Source organism: Hemiscyllium ocellatum, chromosome 2 (genome assembly GCF_020745735.1).
Source record: "Hemiscyllium ocellatum isolate sHemOce1 chromosome 2, sHemOce1.pat.X.cur, whole genome shotgun sequence".
Lineage (NCBI taxonomy): Eukaryota > Metazoa > Chordata > Chondrichthyes > Orectolobiformes > Hemiscylliidae > Hemiscyllium > Hemiscyllium ocellatum.
Genome location: NC_083402.1, coordinates 122,192,437 through 122,218,137, shown reverse-complemented (window position 1 = coordinate 122,218,137; position 25,701 = coordinate 122,192,437). Strand labels below are relative to the sequence as shown.

Here is a 25,701-nt window from a genome sequence, read left to right as displayed (position 1 = left end):
GGCAACCCTTCAGCCGATTCTTTTACAAACACCTCTGACTCACAGCATTAGTATTTTATGTAGTAACAGTGACGTTTGGAAATAGAGATCAGAGGAATGTGGGCTCACAAAGCTAGGAGCTATCAAACAAACTGTGAACAGCGAGATATGCGAAACAGACAAAGAGGTAAATTCTAAAGAAAGAGTGTGAGAATACAGCCACTGCATAATACCCAGTGTCGAAGTGATGCAAGCTAGTAACTGAGCAAGTGTAAGACTAATTGCCTAGTTGGCTTACTGATAAACATGACCAAAAGACCAGCCACAATTGACGTGTGGGATCAGCTGGAGGATTGACAAAGATCCTACATTGTCTCCTTGCGAGAAAGAAGGCCACCCTGGCAGTTAGCAGGTGAGCAGCAGGTTTTACCTTCAAGCTGAAGGCTAATCATAGCCCAGTAGTTCGACTGTAATGGCAGCATCGGTGGGGGGACAGCGGTTGCTCCCGCTACAATTCCCAACCTGTCGCTGGATTTCAGGCACAGGAAGGCTGGGAAGGGATGGAGGAGCAGGAGGTGAGGGCTGTGTAATGTCTCAATCAGTACAGCTTTAAGAGACATGCCCATGAGATTGTCAATGTACCAAAGCATGTGACCTGTGGGTATAAAAAGGTGTCAGACCACCTTAACCAGGATCACTTGAAATGTGACACTTTAATGGAAACATTCTGCTCCTTGAAACTAGGTAGTCCAATACTCTAATAAGTGTATTAGAGTCGAGAGTGTGTTGCTGGAAAAGCACAGCAAATCAGGCAGCATCCAGAGATCTCTCCATCCCTGAGGCTCCCAGCCTCATTCCTGATGAAAGGCTCCAGCCCGAAACGTTGCTTTTCCTGCTCCTCGGATGCTCCACAGCCTGACCTGCTGTGCTTTTCCAGCAACACACTCTCAACTCTGATCTCCAGCATCTGCAGTCCTCACTGTCTCCTGCAAATGTTATTACTTGTAGACAATAGTCAACGGGAATAAATGTTTGTTGGATATTTCAGTTTCACATTACCCGCATCTACTTTCCTAGGTTATGAGGGATAGCAATTGACATTCAGTTATAAGACTTCGAGAGAAGACCAATGGGGCAGACAGCGAATGGAGCTCCCAGATGATTTCCCGTCCTTCCCTTTCAGATGCTGCATGCCTTGATCAGGCACGGAATGACTTTGAACAAGAAATTCCCTCCCCATCATTTCTGCAAGCTCACAAGCAACCACTCACAGGTTAGTCAGTCATGCTTCCACATAGCTGGTATCTCCATCATTGTCCCATCACCAATAGTTTTGACGTGCACCATCATCTTTCTGCCATTTAATCTCTGGCTTTCCATCCCATTACAGATCTTTCCTTTTAACAACAACATAGCCTATTCCTTTTCCTAATTCCCTCTTCACCCTTCAAGCCTGTCCTGGCATTTGAAAGGGTCATGGCTGATTCAGTTGGGGCTTTAATTCCACTTTCCAGTCTGTGTCAGTGCCATTTTATCTCTCTCCCCTTCCTTGCCTACCCTGCCTCACTTCCATCTCCACCATAACCTTAGACTCCCTTGCCTATCTCAAATCTATCCAACTCAGTCTTGATTAAGTTCAAATAGACAGCCTTCATTGAAATTCTGTTCCCCAGAAAATACAGATTAATAGCCCTCGAAAAGAGTTATCCTCGCCTGTTTTGAAAACATGACCTTTTGGTTTTTAAAACCACGTACTCTTGGATTGGGATCTCCCTCACAAGGCAACATTTTCCTGGTATCCAACCAGATTTTTTTTCCCCCCAAGATCTCATTTCTATAAGATCATTTATCATTTTTCTAAATATCAAAGCATACTGTCCCAAACTGGAAACAGGCCCTTCAGCCCATCAAGTCCACACCGACCCTCCCAAAAGTAACCCACCCAGACCCATTTCCCTCTGATTAAGGTACCTAGCGCTTTGGGCAATTTAGCTTGGCCAATTCACCTGGCCTGCACATCTTTGGACTGTGGAAGGAAACCAGAGCACCCAGAGGAAACCCATGCGGACACAGGGAGAATGTGCAAACTCCACACAGGCAGTTGCCCGAGGCCAGAATCGAACATGGATCCCTAGTGCTATGAGGCAGCAGTGCTAACCACTGAGCCACCGTGTCCATGAACTGCTTCTCCAATACGGAGATGAAAAACGGTGCTTCCAATTTGGTCTCACCAATATCCTGTACAGCCCCAGTAGAACTTCCCTATGTCTATATTACATATCCTGTGATAAACATCAACATTCCCTTGCTAAGATGTTGTATACAGGGACCTTGTATCTCTGTACGTGAAAATACATGACAATAAAACCCAATTCTAATCACTCGCTATATCTGGAAAGTAACCATGTGATTCACGTGCTAAAACACCCAGATCCGTCTAACAGAATTCTGCAATTACTGTCCAACTAGAACAACGTGCTGCTTTGCTAATCTTCTTGTCAAAATGGAAACGTTCTCATTCTATATTCCATCTGGCAGATGTTTGTCCATTCACTTTTCCATTCCCACGCAGACTTTTTACCCTTACTTCACAACACTGAAGAATGTGTTTTTCCAGCACCACAGTCAGGCAGCACTCGAGGAGCAGGAGAATCGATGTTTCAGGCATAAGTCCTTCATCAGGAATGAGGCTTGTGGGCCAAGGGGGCTAAGAGATAAATGGGAGGAGGTGGTGGGATGCGGGAAAGTAGCTGAGAATGTCATAAGTACATGAAGGTGGGGATAAAGGTGATAGGTCAGAGAGGAAGGTGGAACGCTTAGATGGGAAGGAAGATGGACAGGTGGAATAGTTCAAGAGGGCGGTGCCGAGTTGGGAAGTTGGGACTGGGATAAGATAAGAGGGAGGGGAATGTGGAAACTGGTGAATTCCACACTGGTCCCGTGTGGTTGGAAGCTCCCAAGATGGAAGATGAGGAGTTCTTCCTCCAAGCGTCAGGTGGTTAGGGTTAGGCGATGGAGGCGGCCCAGGACCCACATGTCCTTGGCGGAATGGGAGGCGTGAGTTAAAAATGTTCAGCCACAGGGCGGTGGGATTGGTTGGCACAGGTGGCCCAGAGATGTTCTCGGAAACGATCTGCAAGTTGGCATCCTATCTCCTCAACGTACAGGAGACCACATTGGGTGCAACGGATGCAGTAAATGACATGTGTGGAAGTACGGGTAAATTTTTGTCAGATATGGAAGGATCCTTTGGGTCGTTGGACAAAGGTAAGAGGGGAGATATGGGTGCAGGTTTTGCACTTCTTGCTGTGGCAGGGGAAGGTGCCAGAAGGGGAGAGTGCGTTGGCGGGGGGTCATGGACCTGACAAGGGAGTCGCAGAGGGAATGGCCTCTCTGAAACGTAGATACGGGTGGAGAGAGAAATATACCTCTAGTGGTGGGATCTGTTTATAGATGGTGGACATGGTGGAGAATGATGTGGTGTATCAGGAGGTTGGTTGGGTGGAAGGGGAGGACCGGGGGAGGGGGTTCTGTCCTTGTTGTGATTGGAGGGGTGGGTCCAAGGGCAGAGGTGCAAGATGTGGAGGAGATGTGCTGGAGGGCATTATTGACCACACGGGAGGGAAACTTGTGGTGTTTGAAAGAGGCGGCCATCTGGGATGTTCTGTGGTGGAACTGGTTCTCCGGGGAACAGATGCGGAAGGGGCAGAGTAATTGGGAATAAGGGATAATGTCTTTACAGGAAGCAGGGTGGGAGGGAGTGTAGACCAGGAAAGTGGGAGTTGATTTGAAGTAGATGCCTGTGTTATGTCAGTTGCCAGAAATTGAGTTGAAGAGGTCCAGGAAGGGGAGGGAGATGTCTGATATGGTGAACTTGAGGTCGGGGTGGAAGATGTTTGTGAAGTTCATGCACTGTTCAACTTCTACATGGGACCACTTGGTGGCGCCTATACAGCCATCGATGTAGTGAAGAAAAAGGTGTCAGTGTAGCTGTGGAAGATTGACTGTTCCACGTACCCGATGAAGAGGCAGACATAGCTGGGGTCCGTGCGGGTGCCCATGGCTACCCCTTTGGTCTGGAGGAGGTGTGAGGATTGGAAGGAGAAATTATTGACAGTGAGGACCAGTTTCACCAGTTGAATGAGGGTGTCAGTGGAAGGGTACTGGTTGGGTCAGCAGGAGAGGAAGAAACAGAGGGCTTAGAGGCCCTGGTCATGGCTGATGGATGTCTACAGGGACTGGATGTCCATGGTGAAGATAAGGAGTTGGGGCCGGGGAAATGAAGTCATGGAGGAGGTGAAGGGCATGGGTGATGTCCTGAACACAACTGGGGAGTTCCTGGACTAAGGGGGACAAAGCGATGTCAGGGTATGCGCCAAAGGTTCGGTGGGGCAGGAGCAGGCTGTGACAATGGGTCGACCAGGGCAGTCAGGTTTGTGGATTTTGGGTCAGAAGTAGAACTGGATGGTGTGGGGTTCCCAGACTATGAGGTTGGAGGTTCCGTGAGGTGATGAGGTTTTGGATGGTCTGGGAGATGATGGTTTGATGATGGGAGGTGAGGTGGTGGTCGAGGGGTCAGTAGGAGTTGTTGTCTGCGAGTTGGTCTGATGATTTGATGGTGAGTTTGGGGTTGGAGTGAAGGGAGTGGAGAGCTTGCGTTGTGAGGGTGAGAGGTTGGAGTGGGTGGTTGAGGCGGTCAATGTCATGGCAGCAGTTGGAAATGAAGAGATTGAGGGCAGGTAACAGACCAGCAGGGGATGTGCAAGTGGACGGGCTGTGTTGGAGATGGGAGAAGGGGTCCTCGGACAGTGGGCGGGAGTCCTTATGGAAAACATTGGGTCTGGAGATGGAGGTGGCAGAAGAACTGTTCAATGTCACAAAGCGTGTCGAGTTTCTCGATCCGGGAGCACAAGGGGATGAAGGCAAAGCCTTTGTTGAGGACTGATCATTCATCCTCAGGCGAGGGGAAGGTCTGGAGTGGGGGGGCATGGTGAAAACATGCCATCTCCTTGGCTGGGAGCTAGGACCTGGTGTAGGACTTGATCTGTGAATGGGGATGGAGTGGGACACTTTAACTCCCCCCTCCCACTCAGCTAAGGACATACAGGTCCTGGGCCTCCTCCATTGTCAAACCCTAACCACCCAATGCTGAGAGGAAGAACACCTCATATTCCACCTTGGGACACCTCAACCACACAGGATCAATATGGAATTCATCAGTTTCCCTATTTCCCCTCCCTCTACTTTATTCCAGATCCAAGCTCCAACTCTGCACCACTCTCTTGAACTGTCCTACCTAGTTATCTTTCTTCCCATCTATCTGCTCCACCCTCCTCTCTAACCTATCACCATCACCCCCACCCGCTCCCTCCCATTTATCTCTCAGTCCCCTTGGCTTACAAGCCTCATTCATGATGAAGGGCTTAAGCCTGAAACGTCGACTGTCCTGCTCCTCGGATGCTGCCTGACCTGCTGTGGTTTTCCAACACCACACACTTCGACTCTGATCTTCAGCATCTGCAGTCCTCACTTGACAAAACTAGTTTCTTAACTTTCTTGGTGTCAATTAGCTACAACTCTGGCCTTTTCATCCAAGGCATTGATTAGATTGTAAATAATTGAGGCCCTAGAGGTGATGTCTGTTGTTCTTACCTCAACTCTGTTCATTTGTTACAATTAATATTTCCAGTTCTGATAACTGGCATTATCACAAAAGATGAACATTATTTATTTCTTTCCCTTTTTACACCTTCATTCTGAGAATTTCTAGCACCTTTCAAATTTGGTTTCTGTTTGGAAAATGAACATGTGCCTGACAAATTAGAATTTAAAAATATCCCATCGGAATCTATTATAAACTCAACACAGAGTCTACTTTATCCATTCAAAATTGCCCACTCACTTTCAAATAAAGCACATCAGCAGCTTATCGCAGTTGCATCACGAGCTACTGTTTTAGCCATAGCGGAGACTCATTTAACCAATCAAAGTTTATCTCAGTCATAATAGGAGTCCAGATTTTAAAGATGAGATGGGGTTCAGACTTTAGGAATTTATATTTTCTCCCGGAGAGGAGTGAGCCTTTGCAAGATATTGCATGTTGACTCTCTGCCTTTAAAAAGGAATGGAACAGTCCTCAACTGCGGGGATCAGACCACGTGGAAGTCAGTGCTTTCAGGGGCAACACTTGGTCAGATATTTCCTACATTAACTTTAAACATCCACGGATTCATGTAACCTAAAGGAATTCGAGCGCTCATTTTTCCTCCTCCTTGGTTCTTAACATAATGATACTGTCAAAAGTTGGGGGTGGGAAGAGACAAAGAGTATAGCAGTAAGGGAGACTGGAACCAAAAAAAAAAATCAGTGTTTGGCTGTGACTTCGGTAGAAGCCCTGTTGATCCCCTTAACTCGTAATCCCGCCACGCCTAACCCAAAGGCCCCAATCCTTTCCAGACAATCGTATAGGATTGCAACTACCTTCACAAGGCCTGAATCAGAACTAAAGTGCCAGAAGAGTTTAAGTTCTTTCCCGGAGGATATTGGAGCATCGTTGGTAAACTCTGTAACCTCTACAGTCCAAATGGAGAAGGGCAGCAGGTACATGGGAACATCACCACTAAGTTCCCCTGCCACGCCATTCACCATCCTGACTTGGCAATATATCACCATTCCTTCACTGTTACTGACTCAAATCATGTTACTCCCTCCCCAGCAGCATTGACAGTGTGCCTACACCACGTGGGCTGCAGCAGTTTAAGAAGGTGGCTCATCACTGCCCTCTCAAGGGCATTTAGGATGGGTGGTAAATGTTGGTTTTGCACACCAATGCTGTCAGGGAGGGAGTACCAAGGTTTGACCCAGCAACCGTGAAGGAATGGTGATATATTTCTAAGTCAGGATGTTGAGTGGTGTAGGAGGGGAACTTGTAGGTGGTGTTTCCATCTCTCTGCTGCCCTTGTCCATCTAGTCTATAGAAATTATAGAGCTTGCATGATGCTGCAAACAAGGTACTTGCTAACCTGTACTTTCACACTTAAAAACAGTGTAAAATATTGAAAGGAACTCTCTTGGTTCAAAAAATTTGAAATTAAACTGTTTTTGTTACCTTGACTTCAATTATTTTCTCCGTAAATTGAAGTGACAAATGCATCGCTGGATCCATATTTTACAGAGATTAAAAGGCTGGATCAGAATTGGTGATGCAAACAGTAGTGCTTACGTTATGCAAATTTAAAGGTAATTGGCAAAAGAACCAGGTAGGAGGAGGATAATGTTCTCGTAAATAAGCACGGCAGGTTGTGATTTAGAATGCACCGACTGAAAATGGTGGTGGAAGCAGACAATATTATCTTTCAAAAGGCGAATTAGGTAGGTGCTTCAGGGAAATACTTTTCCTGATTAGCCCTGCAATGTAAGGGAGGGCGATTGGACTAATTAGATAGCTCTTTCCAAGGACTGGTACAATCATAATGAGCTGAACTGTCTTCTTACATGCTATATGATTTTGAGAGATTAGGGAGCCACTTTTTTTTTTGTTAAAGAATGTTGAATAGTTTCATGAGACTTCCAAAGTTAAATGTAATAAAAAAAACCCAGTGTCTAAGACGCTAAAGGGGATTAAGAAAGTTGACGTAGAAAGGATGTTTCCTCATCCAGGGGAATTTAGAACATGAGGGCATAATTTTAGTGGATTTAAAACCAACAAGGAGAAATTACTTCTCTCAAAGCTCATGAATCTATAGAATTCACAGCCCAAAGTGCACTGAACGTTGGGATATTGAGTAAATTTAAAAAGGAGGAGATAGACAGGTACTTAATTAGTAATGGGTTGAAGGGTTACAGAGCGTAGGCAGGGAAGTGGAGTTGAGGCTGAGATGAGACCAGCCACGATTGCATCAAATGGCAGGGCAGGCTTGAGGGGCTGAACGGCCTACTCCTAATTCTTATGTCAAGCAATCAATGAGTTTGTTACTTTGGTGCCACCTAGTGGTATTGCTTAAGAGCTACAATTCTAGTCAGAGCTAAAGCTGTGCTTCCCAAACATTATACCCCCTTGAAACTCCATTTCAGACTGTGACAGACAACAGAGTTAAGATTTGGGGTGCACGAGAACTGTTCAGCAAGATGCTAGGGGAGGGAGTGACGTCTTTATTGTCGAGGAGTTGGAGGCGGCGGTGGGGGTGGAGGTGGATAGACTTCAGATGCCGAGCTGAAAGGAAACCTTTGGCAGACAACAGGAGTTGTGTTTGTGGGGGTGGGGTGGGGTGGGGGGGGTGGGGCGTGGAGTTAGAACTACATCCACTTTTTTCCACCTTTTTTGTTTGCAAGAGCAGTCAAGGTCATCCATTACGCAACACCCACGCATTCCAAAAAAGAACAAATATTCAAAGGGGCCTCGTAGTTTCTAGAAACATGGCTTCTGCTGCTGCGCAAGATTCTACTGGAGGTCATGACACCAAAGTCTGATCTAAAGCAAACCGTGATCAAAGAGGCTTACATTGCTCTTGCACCTTTTGCAACCCTCAGGATATCCAACAGATATCCAACAGCCACTGAAGGTTCTTCAAAATGCAGTCACCATAAATAGAGTCATAGAGACGTACAGCACAGAAACAAACCCTTCGGTCCAACTTGTCCATGCTGACCAGATATCCTAACCTAATATAGTCCCACCTGCCAGCACCCGGTCCATATCCCCCCAAACCCTTCCTATTCATATACCCATCCAGATGTCTTTTAAATGCTGTAACTGTACCAGCCTCCACCACTTCCTCTGGCAGCTCATTCCATACACGTTCCACCCTCTGCATCAAGAAGTTGCCCCTTAGGTCCTTTTTAAATTGTTCCCTTCTCACCCTAAAGCTATGCCCTCTAGATCTGGAGTTCCTCACCCCAAAAGAAAAGACCTTGTCTATTTATCCTATCCATGCCTCTCATGATTTTATAAATCTCTGTAAGGTGACCCCTCAGCCTCCGTCGCTCCAGGGAAAACAGCCTCAGCTGTTCAGCCTCTTCCTAGAGCTCAAATCCTCCAATCCTGGCAACAACCTTGTAAATCTTTTCTGAACCTTTCAAGTTTCACAACATTCTTCTGATAGGAAGGAGACCAGAACTGCACGCAATATTCCAAAAGTGGCCTAACCGATGTCCTGGACAGCTGCAACATGACCTCCCAACCCCTGTACTCAATACTCTGACCAATAAAGGAAAGCATACCAAATGCCTTCTTCACTATCCTATCTACCTGCGACACCACTTTCAAGGAGCTATGAACCTGCACTCCACAGTCTCTTTGCTCAGCAACATTCCCAGGACCTTACCATTAAGTGTATAAGTCCCGCTCTGATTTGCTTTCTCAAAATGCAACACCTCACAGTTATCTAAATTAAACTCCATCTGCCACTCCTCAGCCCATTGGCCCATCTGGTCAAGATCCCATTGTACTCGGAGGTAACCTTCTTCCCTGCGCATTACACCTCCAATTTAGGAAGACAGCATGGGATCTCCCACAAACAGCAGTCAGCAGGTCAATCAGCCCCTCAGACCTACTCAGCCAAACGTGATAATAACCACAGCAACGTTTGAGGGATACATATTTGCCAGAACGCCTCTGTTCTTCAAAATAGGACCCTTCACGTCCACCTGAGAGCCTTAGTTTAAGTAACTCACCTGAAAGAAGACACGCCTGAAGTGCAGCGCTCCCGCAGTATTTCACTGGGATCGGTTGCTCAGTTTTTGCCCAGTTGAATAGCGGCTCAGGTTGTAGGCCAGAGTTAGGTAGCTGTCCCAATGCTGACGCTGGAACACAAATGTAGGCTGACTGTCCCAGTGTATTCCTGAGTTTAAAGACGTGTTGGGAAGGAATCCTCCTTTCTCTTCAGGGAAAGTAGGCCCCTGTGGGATATGTTGGCTGATGTCAAGAGGGACATTGCCCAGCTCCTGGCTGGGGCAGAGGTCACCTGGCTAGGCAGTGTTTTTACAAAGAGGCATTCAGTTAGAGACCTTCTGCATTAAGCTGCAGGTCCCCAGTGACCTATCTTCTGCTCCTATTTCAAACAGGAACAGGGAAATTATCCCTGGGGTGGCCTGGAGAATACTTGTATCTCCTCAGTGTAAACATGAAAGATTATCTGATCATTATCACTTTGTTGTTTTTGGGATGTGATAATGCATACATTTTGGTTGTTGAGTTTCCTCCATTCTAACAGTGACCACACTTTGAAAATACTTCAACGACTGTAAAGTGCTTCAAGGTGCCCTGAGGTAATGATATACTGTTATTTTGCCTTGGCCCATAGTGCTCACCTAAAAACACAACCACTGAAACAGCTAAATGAACTGGAAATAAGACTGTGGTCACTGTTCTCACCTGTGTTCCCCTTTCTTCCAACAGAAACTCAAAGAATATTCTAACGTCAAAGAAACTAAAAAAGGTTCGCTCACAGCAGTCAGTCAGTTTACCTGTGACACCACAGAGCTTCGTGGCCTGGGTATGACTCAATGAGGTCAGTGCAAAGCTCCATTTCCTCTTCAATCATGAGGGGCACGTCTACGGTGTACGTGTCTGCTGACGCACCCTCCTCCTTCGCAGGTGTGGACTGACTGGCACTAAGGTCTTTACTGGAGGACTTCCTCACAAGACCCCCAGCCTTTGCAATGGCTGCATTTCTCGAACTGCCCGCCACAGACTTCAGCAGGAACTGGCGATAATGGAAACCGCTGTGGTCAGAGACATGAGTCGACACCCAGTACTTGGTGTTGGACAATTCGTCAAGGAGGATCTGAGGAGAAAAAAAAAGAAAGGCTGAAACAAGAATCAAACAACTCGAGCAGACCAATTCGCAATTCTGCAGAAGAGGAAGGGTAGATGTACAGAAGACATTTCCCAGCTGCAAAAGACCAAGAACAAGCGATCCATACAAAACCCAAGTAAAACACACAGATCGAAAATAAAAACACAGAAAATGCTGTAAATAATCAGATGGCCTGACAGTCACTGTGGGGAGAAAGAGAAAGATAACACTTTCAGGTTGTGAATGTTAAAGTCTGATGAGAAAGCAATCTTGTTTCTATCTCCACATTTGCTGAGTATTTCCAGCACGTTTTTAAAGCCAAGATAAGATTAGCACTCATAGATCCAATACAGAATTCGGGAAAAATGTATTTAACAAGAGAGAGAGTGGTGAGAATTTGGAATTCACAACCAGAGGAAGCGAATGAGGCAAAAAAGCAGCATTAAGTCCATCAGAAACTGGGTAATCATGGGGATGGGTTGGGGGAGCGGGGCGGGGGAGGGAAGAGATGTTGCAGAAGAACATGTTGACCGAGATAAGAGGAGTGGGAGGAAGGTCGTGTGTAACACAAACACCATTATACACCATTTGGGTCAAATAAATGCACGCGCGCGCGCACACTCACACGCGCGCACGCGCGCGCACACACACACACGCACACACACGCGCGCACACACACGCGCGCACACACGCTTCTGTGCTGTAAATGCTTGCTGGTTTATAGCCAGGAGTGAGGAGAGTACCTTAAGATTGCACTTTGCTACATGCTGAAGGATCCAAATGCGATGGGACCAGGCATTGTAATTGCTTGGGTACCTGCCAGCAGCATCAGTGCAGACTGCCATCTCATCCTGGATTATTCGATGCATTTGTTCAGTTGACAGAACTCTCAGGTTGGCGTTATTCCTCAAATTGGGAAGACAGGCTTCTTGAACAACCTTCTGATATAACCAGCGCCTTTTAGGAACAAAGATGGCACAACTATTAGAGACTAAACTCGACACATTGCAAGCTTAACTTTAGAAACCCGAATGTCAGATGCAGCAGCATTTAGAAAAAAATATGAAGTAATTCAATCTTCCGAACAAAACTTTAAAAGAGAAGCTAAATGGTATAATATAAAAGGAGTTCAAGGAGGAGAGAGATCTGGGAGCATTTGTACATCAAACACTGAATGAGGCAGGACAGATTACCAAAGCAGTTACTAAACCCAGGTTCTTGAAGAGCAGGAAAACAGGGAATTTAAAATGGATAAAAAGCCACAGTTCAGTCTCCAGCTGGAGTTGAATATTCAATCTCTGGAGAAAGCACAGAAGAGATTTACTACATAGTGTAACTGTAACTGTGGGCGGCACGGTGGCACAGTGGTTAGCACTGCTGCCTCACAGCGTCAGAGACCCGGGTTCAATTCCCAACTCAGGCAACTGACTGTGTGGAGTTTGCACATTCTCCCCGTGTCTGCGTGGGTTTCCTCCGGGTGCTCCGGTTTCCTCCCACAATCCAAAGATGTGCAGGCCAGGTGAATTGGCCTGTAAATGTAGGGGAATGGGTGGGTTGCGCTTCGGCAGGTCGGTGTGGACTTGTTGGGCCGAAGGGCCTGTTTCTACACTGTAAGTAATCTAATCTAATCTAATCTAATTCCTGTAAACAAAGACTAGACACGTCAGAGTTGTTCTGCTCAAAGCAGAGATGGCGAAGATGAGTTGTGATAAAAATGTATAAGGTCCCGATGCAGTGAATAAAGAGAAACGGTTTCCAGTGGGTGATTTAAGTTGACTGGCAGAGGAATCAGGGAGGACATGAGAAATAACCTACTTTGGCAATGGCTGACATTGTGGGTACAGATTCAATAGAAGCTTTCAAAAAGGAATTGAACCAATACTTGGAGAAAATGGGGGAGTGGAACCAACTGGTTTGCTCTTTAGAACAGACAACACAGACTCAACGTGCCGAGTGGCTGAATTATATCTGCACACCCCAATGTTAATTATCCCTCAGCCTTCAATTTTACTTTTAGCTGAAGATTACACAGTCTTGCTCAAGATGTCAACACCCAAGGGCATCCGCTGAATTATGGAGATAAGGTTCTTCAATGGACAATTTAAATACATGGCGAACAAACAGTAAAACAGGACTTCACAAAATTAGGCAGCGCTTTCATTTGTCAAACTAAGTAATTAGACTTTGACACTATTGTAAATAAAAATTATAATTTTTAAACGACAATTTTAAAGGTGGCGATGTAGGATTAGATAAATTGCAAACAGACACCATGTTCCTTTTAAGTATTTCATTATAGACCTGGAATTGTGTCAATTATTTTTGCAAGGTGCAAGTAGAGCCAATTCACTTAGTGTCACAAGCAAAAGGAACGTGGCCACTGAGCCCTGACCGTGCAGAGTGACAGGTTGGAGGAGATAAACTGGGAAAACTGAAGCCATCATTTTCAAATTCCTTTCCAAATTCTGTTCCACACTAACTCCATTTTCATCCCGGTAACAATCTAAGATTAAGTCAGTCTGTTTGTAATCCTGTAATGAGCTTCCAAACTCAATCTTTAAGATTACCTGCTTCCATTTCTGTTGCATTGCTCAACATTGCTTCCATCTTAACTTAGCTGGTGCTGAAACTCTCATTCCTGCTTTCATGAGTTCAACTGCTGTAATACATTTCTGGCTGGTCCCCCACATTCAATTCTCCATACACTAGAGGTCATAGAGTCATAGTCATAGAGATGTACAGCATGGAAACAGACCCTTCGGTCCAACCCGTTCATGTTGACCAGATATCCCAACCCAATCTAGTCCCACCTGCCAGCACCTGCCCACATCCCTCCAAACCCTTCCTATTCATATACCCATCCAAATACCTCTTAAATGTTGCAATTGTACCAGCCTCCACCACTGCCTCTGGCAGCTCATTTCATACACGTACCACCCTGTGTGAAAGAGTTGCCCCGTAGGTCTCTTTTATATCCTTCCCCTCTCACCCTAAACCTATGCCCTCTAGTTCTCGACATCCTGACCCCAGGGAAAAGACTTTGCCTGTTTACCCTATCCATGCCTCTTATAATTTTGTAAACCTCTATAAGGTCACCCCTCAGCCTCCGATGCTCCGGGAAAACAGCCCCAGCCTGTTCAGCCTCTCCCTGTAGCTCAAATCCTCCAATCCTGGCAATATCCTCCTAAATCTTTTCTGAACCCTTTCAAGTTTCACAAACTTGATAGGAAGGAGACCAGAATTGCACACAATATTCCAACAGTGGCCTAATCAATGTTTTGTACAGCTGCAACATGACCTCCCAACTCCTGTACTCAATACTCTGACCAATAAAAGAAAGCATACCAAACGCCTTCTTCACTATCCTATCTACCTGCGACTCCACTTTCAAGGAGCTATGAACCTGCACTCCAAGGTCTCTTTGTTCAGCAACACTCCCTAGGACCTTACCATTAAGTGTATAAGTCCTGCTAAGATTTGCTTTCCCAAAATGCAGCATTTCGCATTTATCTGAATTAAACTCCATCTGCCACTTCTCAGCCCATTGGCCCATCTGGTCAAGATCCTGCTGTGATCGGAGGTAACCCTCTTTGCTGTCCACTACACCTCCAATTTTGGTATCATCTGCAAACTTACTAACTGTGCCTCTTATCCTTGCATCCAAGTCATTTATGTAAATGACAAAAAGTAGAGGACCCAGCAGCGATCCTTGTGGCACTCCACTGGTCATAGGCCTCCAGTCTGAAAAACAACCGTCCATCACCACCCTCTGTCTTCTACCTTTGAGCAAGTTTTAGCTAGTTCTCCCTGTATTCCATGAGATCTAACCTTGCAAATCAGTCTCCCATGGGGAACCTTGTCAAACGCCTTACTGAAGTCCATACAGGTGACATCTACCACTCTGCCCTCAATCCTCTTTGTTACTTCTTCATAAAACTCAATCACGTTTGTGAGACATGATTTCCCACACACAAAGCCATATTGATTATCCCTAATCAGGACTTCTATCACTACTTCTATAACTTCTATGCCTGTATTTCAAGTTCTCCTATCATCTGTATTCACTGATGGGTTACGTTGACTGTGCAATATCTAGTCTAGATTAGAGTGGTGCTAGAAAAGCACAGTAGTTCAGGCAGCATCCGAGGAGCAGTAAAATCAACGTTTCGGGCAAAAACCCTTCATCAGGAATACAGGCAGAGCACCTGAAGGGTGGAAAGATAAATGAGAGGAGGGTGGGAGTGGGAAAAAAGTAACAGAGTACAATAGGTGAGTGGGGGAGGGGATGAAGGTGATAGGTCAGGGAGGAGGGTGGAGTGGATAGGTGGAAAGGAAGATAGGCGGAAAGGAAGATAGGCAGGTAAGACAAGTCATGAGGACAGTACGGAGCTGGAAGTTTGGAGCTGGGGTGAGGTGGGGGAAGGGGAAATGAGGAAACTGGTGAAGTCCACATTGATGCCCTGGGGTTGAAGTGTTCTGAGGTGGAAGATGAGGCATTCTCCCTCCAGGCGTCAGATGGTGAGGGAGCAGCGGTGAAGGAGGCCCAGGACCTCCATGCCCTTGGCTGAGTGGGAGGGGGGAGTTGAAATATTGGGCCACAGGGCAGTGTGGTTGATTGGTGCGGGTGTCCCAGAGATGTTCCCTAAAGTGCTCTGCTAGGAGGCATCCAGTCTCCCCAATGTAGAGGAGACCGCATCGGGAGCAACGGACACAATAAATGATATTAGTGGATGTGCAGGTGCAATACCTAGTCTCCCCATCTTTCTAATCGCTTTCTGCTCACCACTCAGATCTCTGCTCTTCTAATTCTGGCTGCTCGCACATTCAGGATTTGAATTGTTTCACCATCAATGACCATGTTTCAATTCCCTGAGCAATTTCAAGTTTTGGAACTCATTCTTGACACCTCTTAAAATGCCCTTTAAAACCAACCTCCTTGACCAATAACTTTTGTCATCTGATCCAATTATTATGCGGCTGAATGTCACACTTTAATCTCATAATATGACCTTGGAATACTTTGGAATATTTTATAAACAATAAAAAAAGGGCAAAATAAACACAAGTTGTTGTAATCAAGCATTAAATAAAAAAAAAGAGGAAAGTGAGCCAAAATTTTGTTCCTCCCCAAAATAAAACACTTTGAAGTGGCCTAAAATGTTTCTCTCGTGGAGAGTTTCACCCAGAGGTACTTCATTTAGGGGTCTCTAAGATTGAGAAGAGGAGGAATTTCGGAGTGTACCTAGTGTGGAATTCTCTGCTCCAGAGAGCATTGGGGGCTGGGGCATGGAATACATTTAAGGCTTATTTGGATGGATTTTTGATTGACAAGGGAACATGGGACAGATAGATAAGTTGGGGTGAGACTCAAGTCAAATTAGACATGATCTTATTGAATGATAAAGCAAGCTGAATAGTCTATTTCTTCTGATCTAGTCTTAAAATAGATTGAAAAGAACTTTCGTTATTATGGTCAGAGCAATGATCTGGGTTACATTTGGTCACCAAGACAACAGAAAGAGGAATTTATCAGATTTCTCCTCTTGCGTGTTTGGCCGAGGGTTTTAAAACTCCTTCGGTGGGGGATGGGGTTCATATATTGCGATACACAAGGTACCACAGACATGGGGGGGAAGCATGATGGGTCGGGGGAGGGATTAGTGAAGAGAGTAAGAGACGGGAGAAAGAGGGTACCATTCCTGTTCATAAATCACATTTCAATTGTATTATACGAATCTTAACTCAGCAGGTTAACATTTACAAAAGGGGACCATCAAGACACTAATATTTTAGCCTCTAATATTATTGGGAAAGAAAATGTCTTTCTGAAGTCAAGGTTTGACATAAAACTAAGATTCCAGCAGCAATGCAAGAACTGAATTCTCAGAAGTGTCTGATGCTGTGTGAATTACAAACAAGTACACAGAGTTCGACAGGAAGTCCTTGATTGACAAACCATGCTTGAGAGGCTATTTGCCATCTCCTGTTCCTAACTGAAGCAAATAAATATTCTTAACGTAAAGAACAAGGTGGTGGTTTCCAGTCATAGGTGGAAGAATATGACTTTAACCAAGTTAATTTTATAACCATGTGCTGAACAATTGTGTTAGTCAGGAGAAAGAAAGCTATTAATTAACATTCAGCTCTCGTCCATGCTGGTTAGGAGCTTCACTGAGCCATCAAGGGTTTTTTTTTCCGCTCCCCCACTCCCCATCTAAAAGCAGAAAGAATTCATGTGAGATAGAGAGTGACCTCAAGACATTTCAGCAAACATATTTCATTCACATACTACAGGGTCATGGTGACACTGAACATTGGAACATGCAGTTTAAGTGCAATAGACTGGGGAAATGTTACCCATCACGTCGCGCTCAGCCATCATAGACTTTCAAACTGTGCAAGTGGAGGATATTGAATCTCACAGAAAGAAAAATCTACAGCAGAGTTACACCTGGGCAGTAGCCAATTCCAGCGAGCGGAAGACGTTCTTTGCACTAAGCAAAACCACCACCACCCCCTTAAAAAAGAAACTTGGGACAATTCGTCCACTTAAAACCAGAGATTTACAGGTATGGGCCAAGAGTATCAATAGGTATGTCAACATTGGCAGGTGAAGCTAGAATACAGATCAGCAATGGGAGATAACAGTCAGAATGATATCACTGGACTAGAGGACCAAGCTAATGCTCTGACAGAGGCTCAGGTCCCGACATGGAAACTGGTGGAATTTAAATTCAAATAATATAAATGAGAAATTAAAAACTAGTCTCGGAAGTGTTGACCACAGTGGCAACCATCAGTGACCATTAGTGAACTGAATAGGATTTGCCAACATCCCTGAAGAACAGAAATCTGCCATCCCTAAGTGGTCTGGTCTACTTCCGAACCATAGTTCACTCTTCACGGTCATCTAATAATCGACTCAGTTCAAGGATAATCTGGGATGGGTGACAATTGCCGGATTTGCCACAACTCAAGGAAGAAAAGAAATTCAACAGGCTGACTCGCCTCCTACGTTCCCATAATGATAATGGCAATCTTATTATCCAGGGAGCAGAGACATAGAAATCAGACAGATGGGGATTGGGGGAAGCTAAGAAGCAAGAGTGGGACAAATATTTTACTCAAATAAAATGCCTCGTGTGAAGCAAGTTTTTTAAAAAAAAAGTGCCATCCTTGATCCCACCAAGAGTATTTGCGAACAACAGTTTCTCAAGTAATACAACTAAAATATTCTAGGTGAGATATCAAAATGGACAGAAAAGGAAGGTTCTATTACATTTGAAATAATTCAAATAACATTTTAAAAATATTGCACAATGTGTTCTTTTACAAACCTGTGAATCCAAGTTTCTGGACTTTTAGGGAACTTTGTTAAGGCCAATTTTCCGAGATACAAATCCTTAAATGGATCTAAAGCTCCCAACTGCACCAGTTCCTTTCTGGAAAATATTTCAGGATCATTCTCTCACGTTATCAAATGAAGTAGATTCCAGTTATTAAAATTAGGCAAAAAAGCAAGCACATACACCACTGTCAAGTCGGTGTTAGATACATTAAACACACACGTCAAGGATAGTATCAGCAAGATCATTTTTGTGAATATTAATATGTCTGTATTTTAATTGGTTTTCTACAACAACAATTAAATCAGTCTTTTTAGTTTTAGCTACTTATAATAGTAACTTGGAGACTTGCTTTAACGTTTCAGAGAATGAGAGACAGGTGTTCAAAATCCCAACATTGCAGATTTAACATTTGCGATTAGCATTTGTTAAACAAAAATAAACAAAACCTAGCAATTAAATGCTGGTAGCAATAAACTAAAATGGGATCAAGCAGCAATTAGATGGTCACAAGAAAAATCTATGCCACTAAATATTCTTCTGGGAAGGAAGCCTAACATCCTTATCAGGTCTGCCTGAGACTCCAGTCAAGACATCAACATGGCTGATTCTTCCTTGCTGTCTGAAAGAGGATACTTCAGGGCAAGTATGCGTGGGATTTAACTCCTGTCATCGGGTCAGATGTACAGCATGGAAATAGACCCTTCGGTCCAACCCGTCCATGCCCACCAGATATCCCAACCCAATCTAGTCCCACCTGCCAGCACTTGGCCCATATCCCTCTAAACCCTTCCTATTCACGTACCCATCCAAATGCCTTTTAAATGTTGCAATTGTACCAGCCTCCACCACATCCTCTGGCAGCTCATTCCATACACATACCACCCTCTGCTTGAAAACGTTGTCCTTTAGGTCTCTTTTATATCCTTCCCCTCTCACCCTAAACCTATGCCCTCTAGTTCTCGACTCCCCAACCTCAGGGAAAAGACTTTGTTTATTTACCATATCGATGCCCCTCATAATTTTGTAAACCTCTATAAGGTCACCCCTCAGCCTCCGATGCTCCAGGGAAAACAGCCCCAGACTGTTCAGCCTCTCCCTTTAGCTTAAATCCTCCAACCCTGGCAACATCCTTGTAAATCTTTTCTGAACCCTTTCAAGTTTCACAACATCTTTCCAATAGAAAGGAGACCAGAACTGCAAGCAATATTCCAACAGTGGCCTAACCAACACCCTGTACAGCTGCAACATGACCTCCCCACTCAATTCAAATAAAACTCTACGGGTAATGGAGACAGTTTTTCAGCCAATATAATCATAGCAACCATGTAAACTTTTGAACCAGGTCGACAATTGCTCCTCAATTCTAGTGTAAAACGTCCATTCTCGAGTAAAGCTCTTGATATTAAAATACAAATAGATTATACAGACTCCAGACTGTTTGTAGTTTCATATTCTGAATTCTGGGAAAGAATGACACCTTATCGAGTAACACAGGTACTAGAAAGCAGGTTTCCTTTGTCCATCTGTATGCAACACTCACTCGTGCACAAGTCAGTGACCAACTAAGTGCCCGTTTCATTACCCACATTTTACTGGCCAGAATCTGATTGGGGTGGAGGCTGGGTCAATATTTGCCACAATTACCTCTCTTCTACTTGTTCATGGGATAGGAGAGTCGCTCTTGTCCATCCTTAATTGCCCTTGAACTGATTGTTCTCTGAATAGTCTAGCAAGTTCAGTCAGGAGACCAGCACATTGCTGTGGGCGTGGAATCCTGTGGAGGCTAGACCAGGCAAAAGGTGGCAGTTTTGAATTAAATAAACATTAGGGAATTGGATGGATTTTTAAATGAGAGGGCTGTACTGGTCACTTTTGCTGAGACTACCTTTCTATTCCAGGTTTTTAAGTGAACCAAATCTGGATTGTACTGGCTGCAGTGATAGTGTCCCCACAGCATTAGCATGGGCTGCTGGATTTCTAGCCCAGTGAAATTACCACTACGGCACTATCTTCCAGCCTTGAAACTTAGACCCAAACATGACCTGCACTGCCAGCAATCAATTAGATTAGATTACTTACAGTATGGAAACAGGCCCTTTGGTCCAACAAGTCCACACCGACCCACAGAAGCGTAACCCACCCAGACCCATTCCCCTACTTCTAACACTATGGGCAATTTAGCAAGGCCCATTCACCTAACTTGCACTTTTTTTTGGACTGTGGGAGGAAACCCACACAAACACAGTGAGAATGCGCAAACTCCACACAGACAGTTGCCTGAGGCGGGAATTGAACCCGGGTCTCTGGCGCTGTGAGGCAGCAGTGCTAACCACTGTGCCACCGTGCCGTCCCAAAACAATTCAACTCAGCCGAGTCTCTGAGCAGGCAAATCAAAGCCTGCTCCAAGACCTAGTATTCTACAGCATGAAATGAAAGGAGACCATTTGATCCATCATACCCATGCTAGCTCTTTGAAAGAGCTATTTAATTAATCCCATGTGTTCGGAAACATGAAAATCTAGCTGTGCAATACCACTCACTGTGTATTCCTTACTGTCCTACAATTCCTAGGCTTTAATGCTGCATTACAACTTTATCTCTACATTGGCGAGTTGAGGAGATTGATAGCTCAAGTTGAGGTTCTGGATGTAGGTTTGCTCACTGAGCTGGAAGGTTCATTTTGAAAATGAAACTCACAGCTCAGCCAAACCTACATCCATTATCTATAGATGTTAGAATTTGAAAAAAAAAATTCAAATCAGAGGGTCAGCCACAGTGAAAAGTTCTGAACTGAAGCAGCAGGGTTCAAAGTTGCCTTTAACGTGCATACATTGGCACACGTGAAATTCCCTCCTACTCAAAGCTTGTTTAGCTGTCCAGAACCAGAGAGTCAGAAGCCACAGGACACCAGGTTACAGTCCAGCAGGTTTATTAGAAATGATATGCTTTTGGAGCAGTGCTCTTTTGTCAGGTGAAGGAGCAGCACCCCAAAAGCTTGTGATTTCCAATAAACCGGTTAGATAATAACCTGGTGTCATATTAATTCTGACTTTACCCGCCTCAGTCCAACACCAGCATCTTCACATCACAGAACCAGAGACACATACACTGCACATGGTTCAGGAAAAGTAAATACAGCTCTTAATTTTAATATTTACTACTCCTAGATTAAACAGGCTCGAGACAATTACTGTCCAAGTTCTGGGTAGAGAAAAGAAAGAGGGAAAGTGAAACTGAGGGTAGACTGAGAAGGAAAACCACAGACAAGTAAAGACGCCTTCTCCATGGTTATCCAATATCTGGTGTCTATATCTGTACACTCATTCACAAGTCATACATCTATGTTTATAAATTTAAATAAATCATAACATTTAGAAAAGCAAGCAATTTAGGTACTATTTGGGAGGAAGCCAAACAGAATAAAGCACATCAGAAGGTACTGAATACACTCCTGTTAAGCTCAAAATTTCCACTTTTCTGGTAGTGGTTGGATTTCAACTCTCAGCTGCTATTCACAGTCAAGGGACTGGATTTTCATGGAACCAAGGTGACTGACCTTTCAATGTGGCAGGCAGGGACCTGGATGCAGGAGTCCATCCCGCATTGCCAATAGATCCCAACTTCATTTTCTAGGGGCAGAGAATGGGGACATGAAATACAAACTTAACCTGACTATTTGAAATCAGCAGAGTGTTCAAATGGACCGCTGTTTCAAATGTCTTAATCTGCAGTGAGAGAGTCCCAAATTTATGGAATAGACATAGATGCCCTTAAAAGGGCAGGTTAAAAACAAAATTTATTGCGCTGTCACAATCCCAAGTGATTTAAATGTCCAGCCTATTCAAGATGAAATAAAATGTTGAAGCCCTCCTTTAGAGCCATCTTCTGCTGGACTGCCTGGTTCAAAGTGCCACCTAGTGTAGATTATATAAAGTTAATACCATTTATTCCTGCAGCTTCAGTAGTGTTCACTGCTGACATCTCCCAAGGGCAGTTCCTGAGATTATGAATGCTTGGCCAAGTTTCAGAACCATTCCTCAGCAGATGGTCTTAGCTCAATTTGACTGACAGTTGAAAGAGAGTATTAAAGGATCAATTCTCTTTGATGCACTTACTGAATAAGTGCTTGATGTTTTCTATGACAAATTGAGCAGTTGGGGGGGGGGGGTGGGGGGGGGGATTTAAAATCCTTGAATGCTTTTCACACTGACTTTTTATCTGAAGCAAGTGTGTGGAGGTGAGAGCTCTCTTGTAGAGGTTTACAACAAAATCCTTCTCAGGGTGGCAGCCGGTGACACGCGATGCTGCACAAGGCTCAGTGTTGGGACCACAGCTTTTCACTTTATACATCAACGATCTAGATGATGGAACGGAGGGCATTCTGGCTACGTTTGCAGATGATACAAAGACAGATAGAGGGACTGGTGGCATGGTTGGGGGAGGGGAGGCTGCAGAAGCATCTGGATAGTTTAGGAGAGTGGGCAAAGAAGTGACAGATAGAGTCTAGTGTGGGAAAGTGGGAGGTCATGCACCACGGTGGGAAGAATAGAGGCATGGACTGTTTTCTAAATGGGAAGAAGTTCAGAGGTCAGAAGTGCAAAGAGACTTAGGAGTTCGAGTCCATGATTCTCTCAGGGTAAACTTGCAGATTGTTTTTGCCTTCCTAACTACTGACTCAATGATGGCATTTATTTTTTAAGAGGACTTGAATATAAAAGCAGGGGTGTACTTCTGAGGCTCTATAAGGCTCTGGTCAGGCCACATTGGGAGTATTGTGCACAGTTTTCCTATCTCAGGAAGGATGTACAAGCCTTGGAGCATGTTCAGAGGAGATTCACAAGAATAGTTCCAGGAACGAACAGCTTAACATGAGGAACATTACAGGCCTCTGGGTTTATACTTGGAGTTTAGAAGGATGAGGGGAGATCTAACTGAAACATACAGAATACTGAATGACCTGGACAGAGTGGATGTTGGGAAGATGTTTCCATTGGTAGGGGAGATTAGAACCAGAGGGCATAGCCTGAGTGTAAAGACAAGACCTTTTACAATGGAGATAAGGAGAAACTTCTTCGATCAGAAAGTGGTGAATCTATGGACTTCACTGCTACAGAAGGCTGTGGAGGCCAGGTCATTGAATGTATTTAAAATAGACTTAGATAGATTCTTGATTGTCAAAGGGATCAAGGGTTACAGGGAATAGGTGGGAAAATGAGGCTGAGAAATTTTTCAGCCATGATTGAATAGTGGATCAGATTTGATGGGCTGAAAGGCCTAATTTCTGCTGCTATGTCTTATGGTCTTCCTGCAGTATTTATTGCATGGGGTGGCATGGAGTGGGAGGGTGGAGCTAAAGGATCCACCAGCTTCTAAAATAACTGAGATTGAGTGCCATAGAACCAAGGTGAGCCGTTTAACGCTGGTGCCTGCCAACAATTTGCGTCAGGGGTCAGCAGGTTTTACTCTGTGCTAGCCACAGTCCCAGAAGCAAATATAAGGTGTAATGAGACTCTTTTATGTCAAAGCAAGTCACAAGTGATGGGGAGTTCCTGACTAATTAAAATCCAGTCTAGAAAGCATTAAAACATTGTTCTCAAAGCCTTGCATGATCTTAAATTCTGCCCAAATGTTTTTAGTCAAGCAGATTGAATTGCTCCTTCAATTCTGATCTCCAGTGCATCTTTGATGTTAATCACGCCACCATCAACAGCACTCTCTTCAGTCACCTGATCCCTAAGCTCATACTCCCTTTCCAAAACCTCTCAATCCTCCTTTACGACACTGCTTAAAATCTACTGCTTAGATTAGACTCCCTACAGTATGGAAACAGGCCCTTCAGCCCAAGAAGTCCACACCAACCCTCCGAAGAGAAACCCACCCAGACCCACTCACCCACACTATATTTACCCCTGACTAATGCACCCAACACTACGGGCAATTTAGCATGGTCAATTCACCTAACCTGCACAACTTTGGATTGTGGGAGGAAGCAGGAGCACCCATGGGAAACCCACCGACACGGGGAGAACGTGCAAACTCCACACAGACTGTTGCCAGAGGTGAGAATTGAAGCTTGGTCCCTGGTGCTGCGAGGCAGCAGTGCTAACCACTGAGCCAACATGTCGCCCTAACCAAGACTTTTGTTTCAGTCTTTCATCTGGCACTGTATCAAGTTTTGTTGAATAATCTCTCCTGTGATTTTTTTTAAAAAACTTCTTTCATGGGACATGGGTATCATTGTCACCCATTCCTAACTGTCCTTATACAGTTGCCCTGCTAGGCCTATTTCAACACAGCCAAACAGGATTCTGGATGAACACAGCAGGCCAGGCAGCATCAGGTAGTGGAGAAGTCAAAGTTGCGAGTCAAGACTCTTCACCACCTTTTTCACTTCCTGATGCTGCCTGGCCTGTTGTGTTCGTCCAGCCTCCTGTCTGTCTACTTTGGATTCCAGCACTCTGCTGTCTTTTTTGTCTCCAACTAGGAAAGGTAACCAAATGCGAAACGTTAACTCTGATTTCTCCTCACAGATGTTGCCAGACCTGCTGAGCTTTTCCAGCAACTTCCGTTTTTTTTTGCCTGAGTTAATTGTTGTACCTTGTTGCAGGCCCATACTAAGCAAGGGCGGCAGATTTACTTCTCTAAAAGGATATGAATGAAGCAGGTGAGTTTTTACAACAACAAGTTTGATCGTCTTTCAATTCTCAATTTAATTTTTATTGGTTAAATTTAAGCAGCACAGTGGTGCCATTTGATCCCATGACTTTACAACATTAGCCTGGGATCCTGGATTACTGAAACAAAAACTATACTGGAAATCAATGATCAGGCAGCATCCATGGACAGAGGGAGCGCACAAGCTAATCTTTCGAGTCTAGATAACCCTCATCTAGACTCAAGACATTAGTTTGCTCTCTCTCCCTCTCCATGGATACTGCCTGGCCCATTGTGATTTCCAGCATTTTTTATTTTCAGTACAGATTCCAGCATCTGCAGTAACTTACTCCTCCCTGAATTACTAGCCCAGTAACATCACCAACATACCACCATCACCCCATAAAAGGTCTTTTGCAATTCTTGCTACATTAAAAAAAAGTGCTATACAATTTCATCCTGTGAGCTGCAATGATCAGTCACCAGCAGCCTGCAGAAGACAGTAGGGATAGACGCCTGGTTCCTCATTCAAATCATTTTCTAACATCCCTCCATTGATTGTACCATCAAGTCTTCCACTTGGCCCAAGCAACGTGAATGGAAATGGTTAACTACATCATTTTACCATCCTCTGTGTTAAGGGAGTTTCAAGTGGAATCCTCAGAACATTAGTACTGGATGTTTTCAGTGCCTAATTCTGCAGCATCAATTAATTACCATCAGAAAAATAATGTTACATGCTAATATTCTTGGTCAATACAGAAAGGCAATTTTAATTCCATTCTTGTGGGTAGGGCTCCCCCATCTTCAAGCCAGAACTTTTTGGCTCAGGTGAAAAGAGCATGATTTTAAAAGAAGACATAAGGGGCTTTTTTAAAAAAAATGAAACAAACAGATTTGTTGTGGAATAACTTTCAGAGGCA

The 25,701-nt window shown here is 44.5% G+C and overlaps 1 protein-coding gene across 2 annotated transcripts in view; it reads right to left on the bottom strand.

The window, feature by feature from the left end:
• Positions 1-25,701, bottom strand: part of ptar1 (protein prenyltransferase alpha subunit repeat containing 1) — a 43,407-nt gene that overhangs the window by 10,602 nt on the left and 7,104 nt on the right. The window contains exons 5-7 of one of the 2 annotated variants that reach the window (XM_060839637.1): positions 18,113-18,217; positions 11,519-11,732; positions 10,444-10,763 (exon numbers count right to left, since the gene is read on the bottom strand). In XM_060839637.1, the coding sequence (XP_060695620.1) occupies positions 10,444-10,763; positions 11,519-11,732; positions 18,113-18,217 (639 nt within the window). The remainder of the gene's footprint in view (positions 1-10,443; positions 10,764-11,518; positions 11,733-18,112; positions 18,218-25,701) is intronic. The other variant, XM_060839647.1, reaches the window with a different exon arrangement.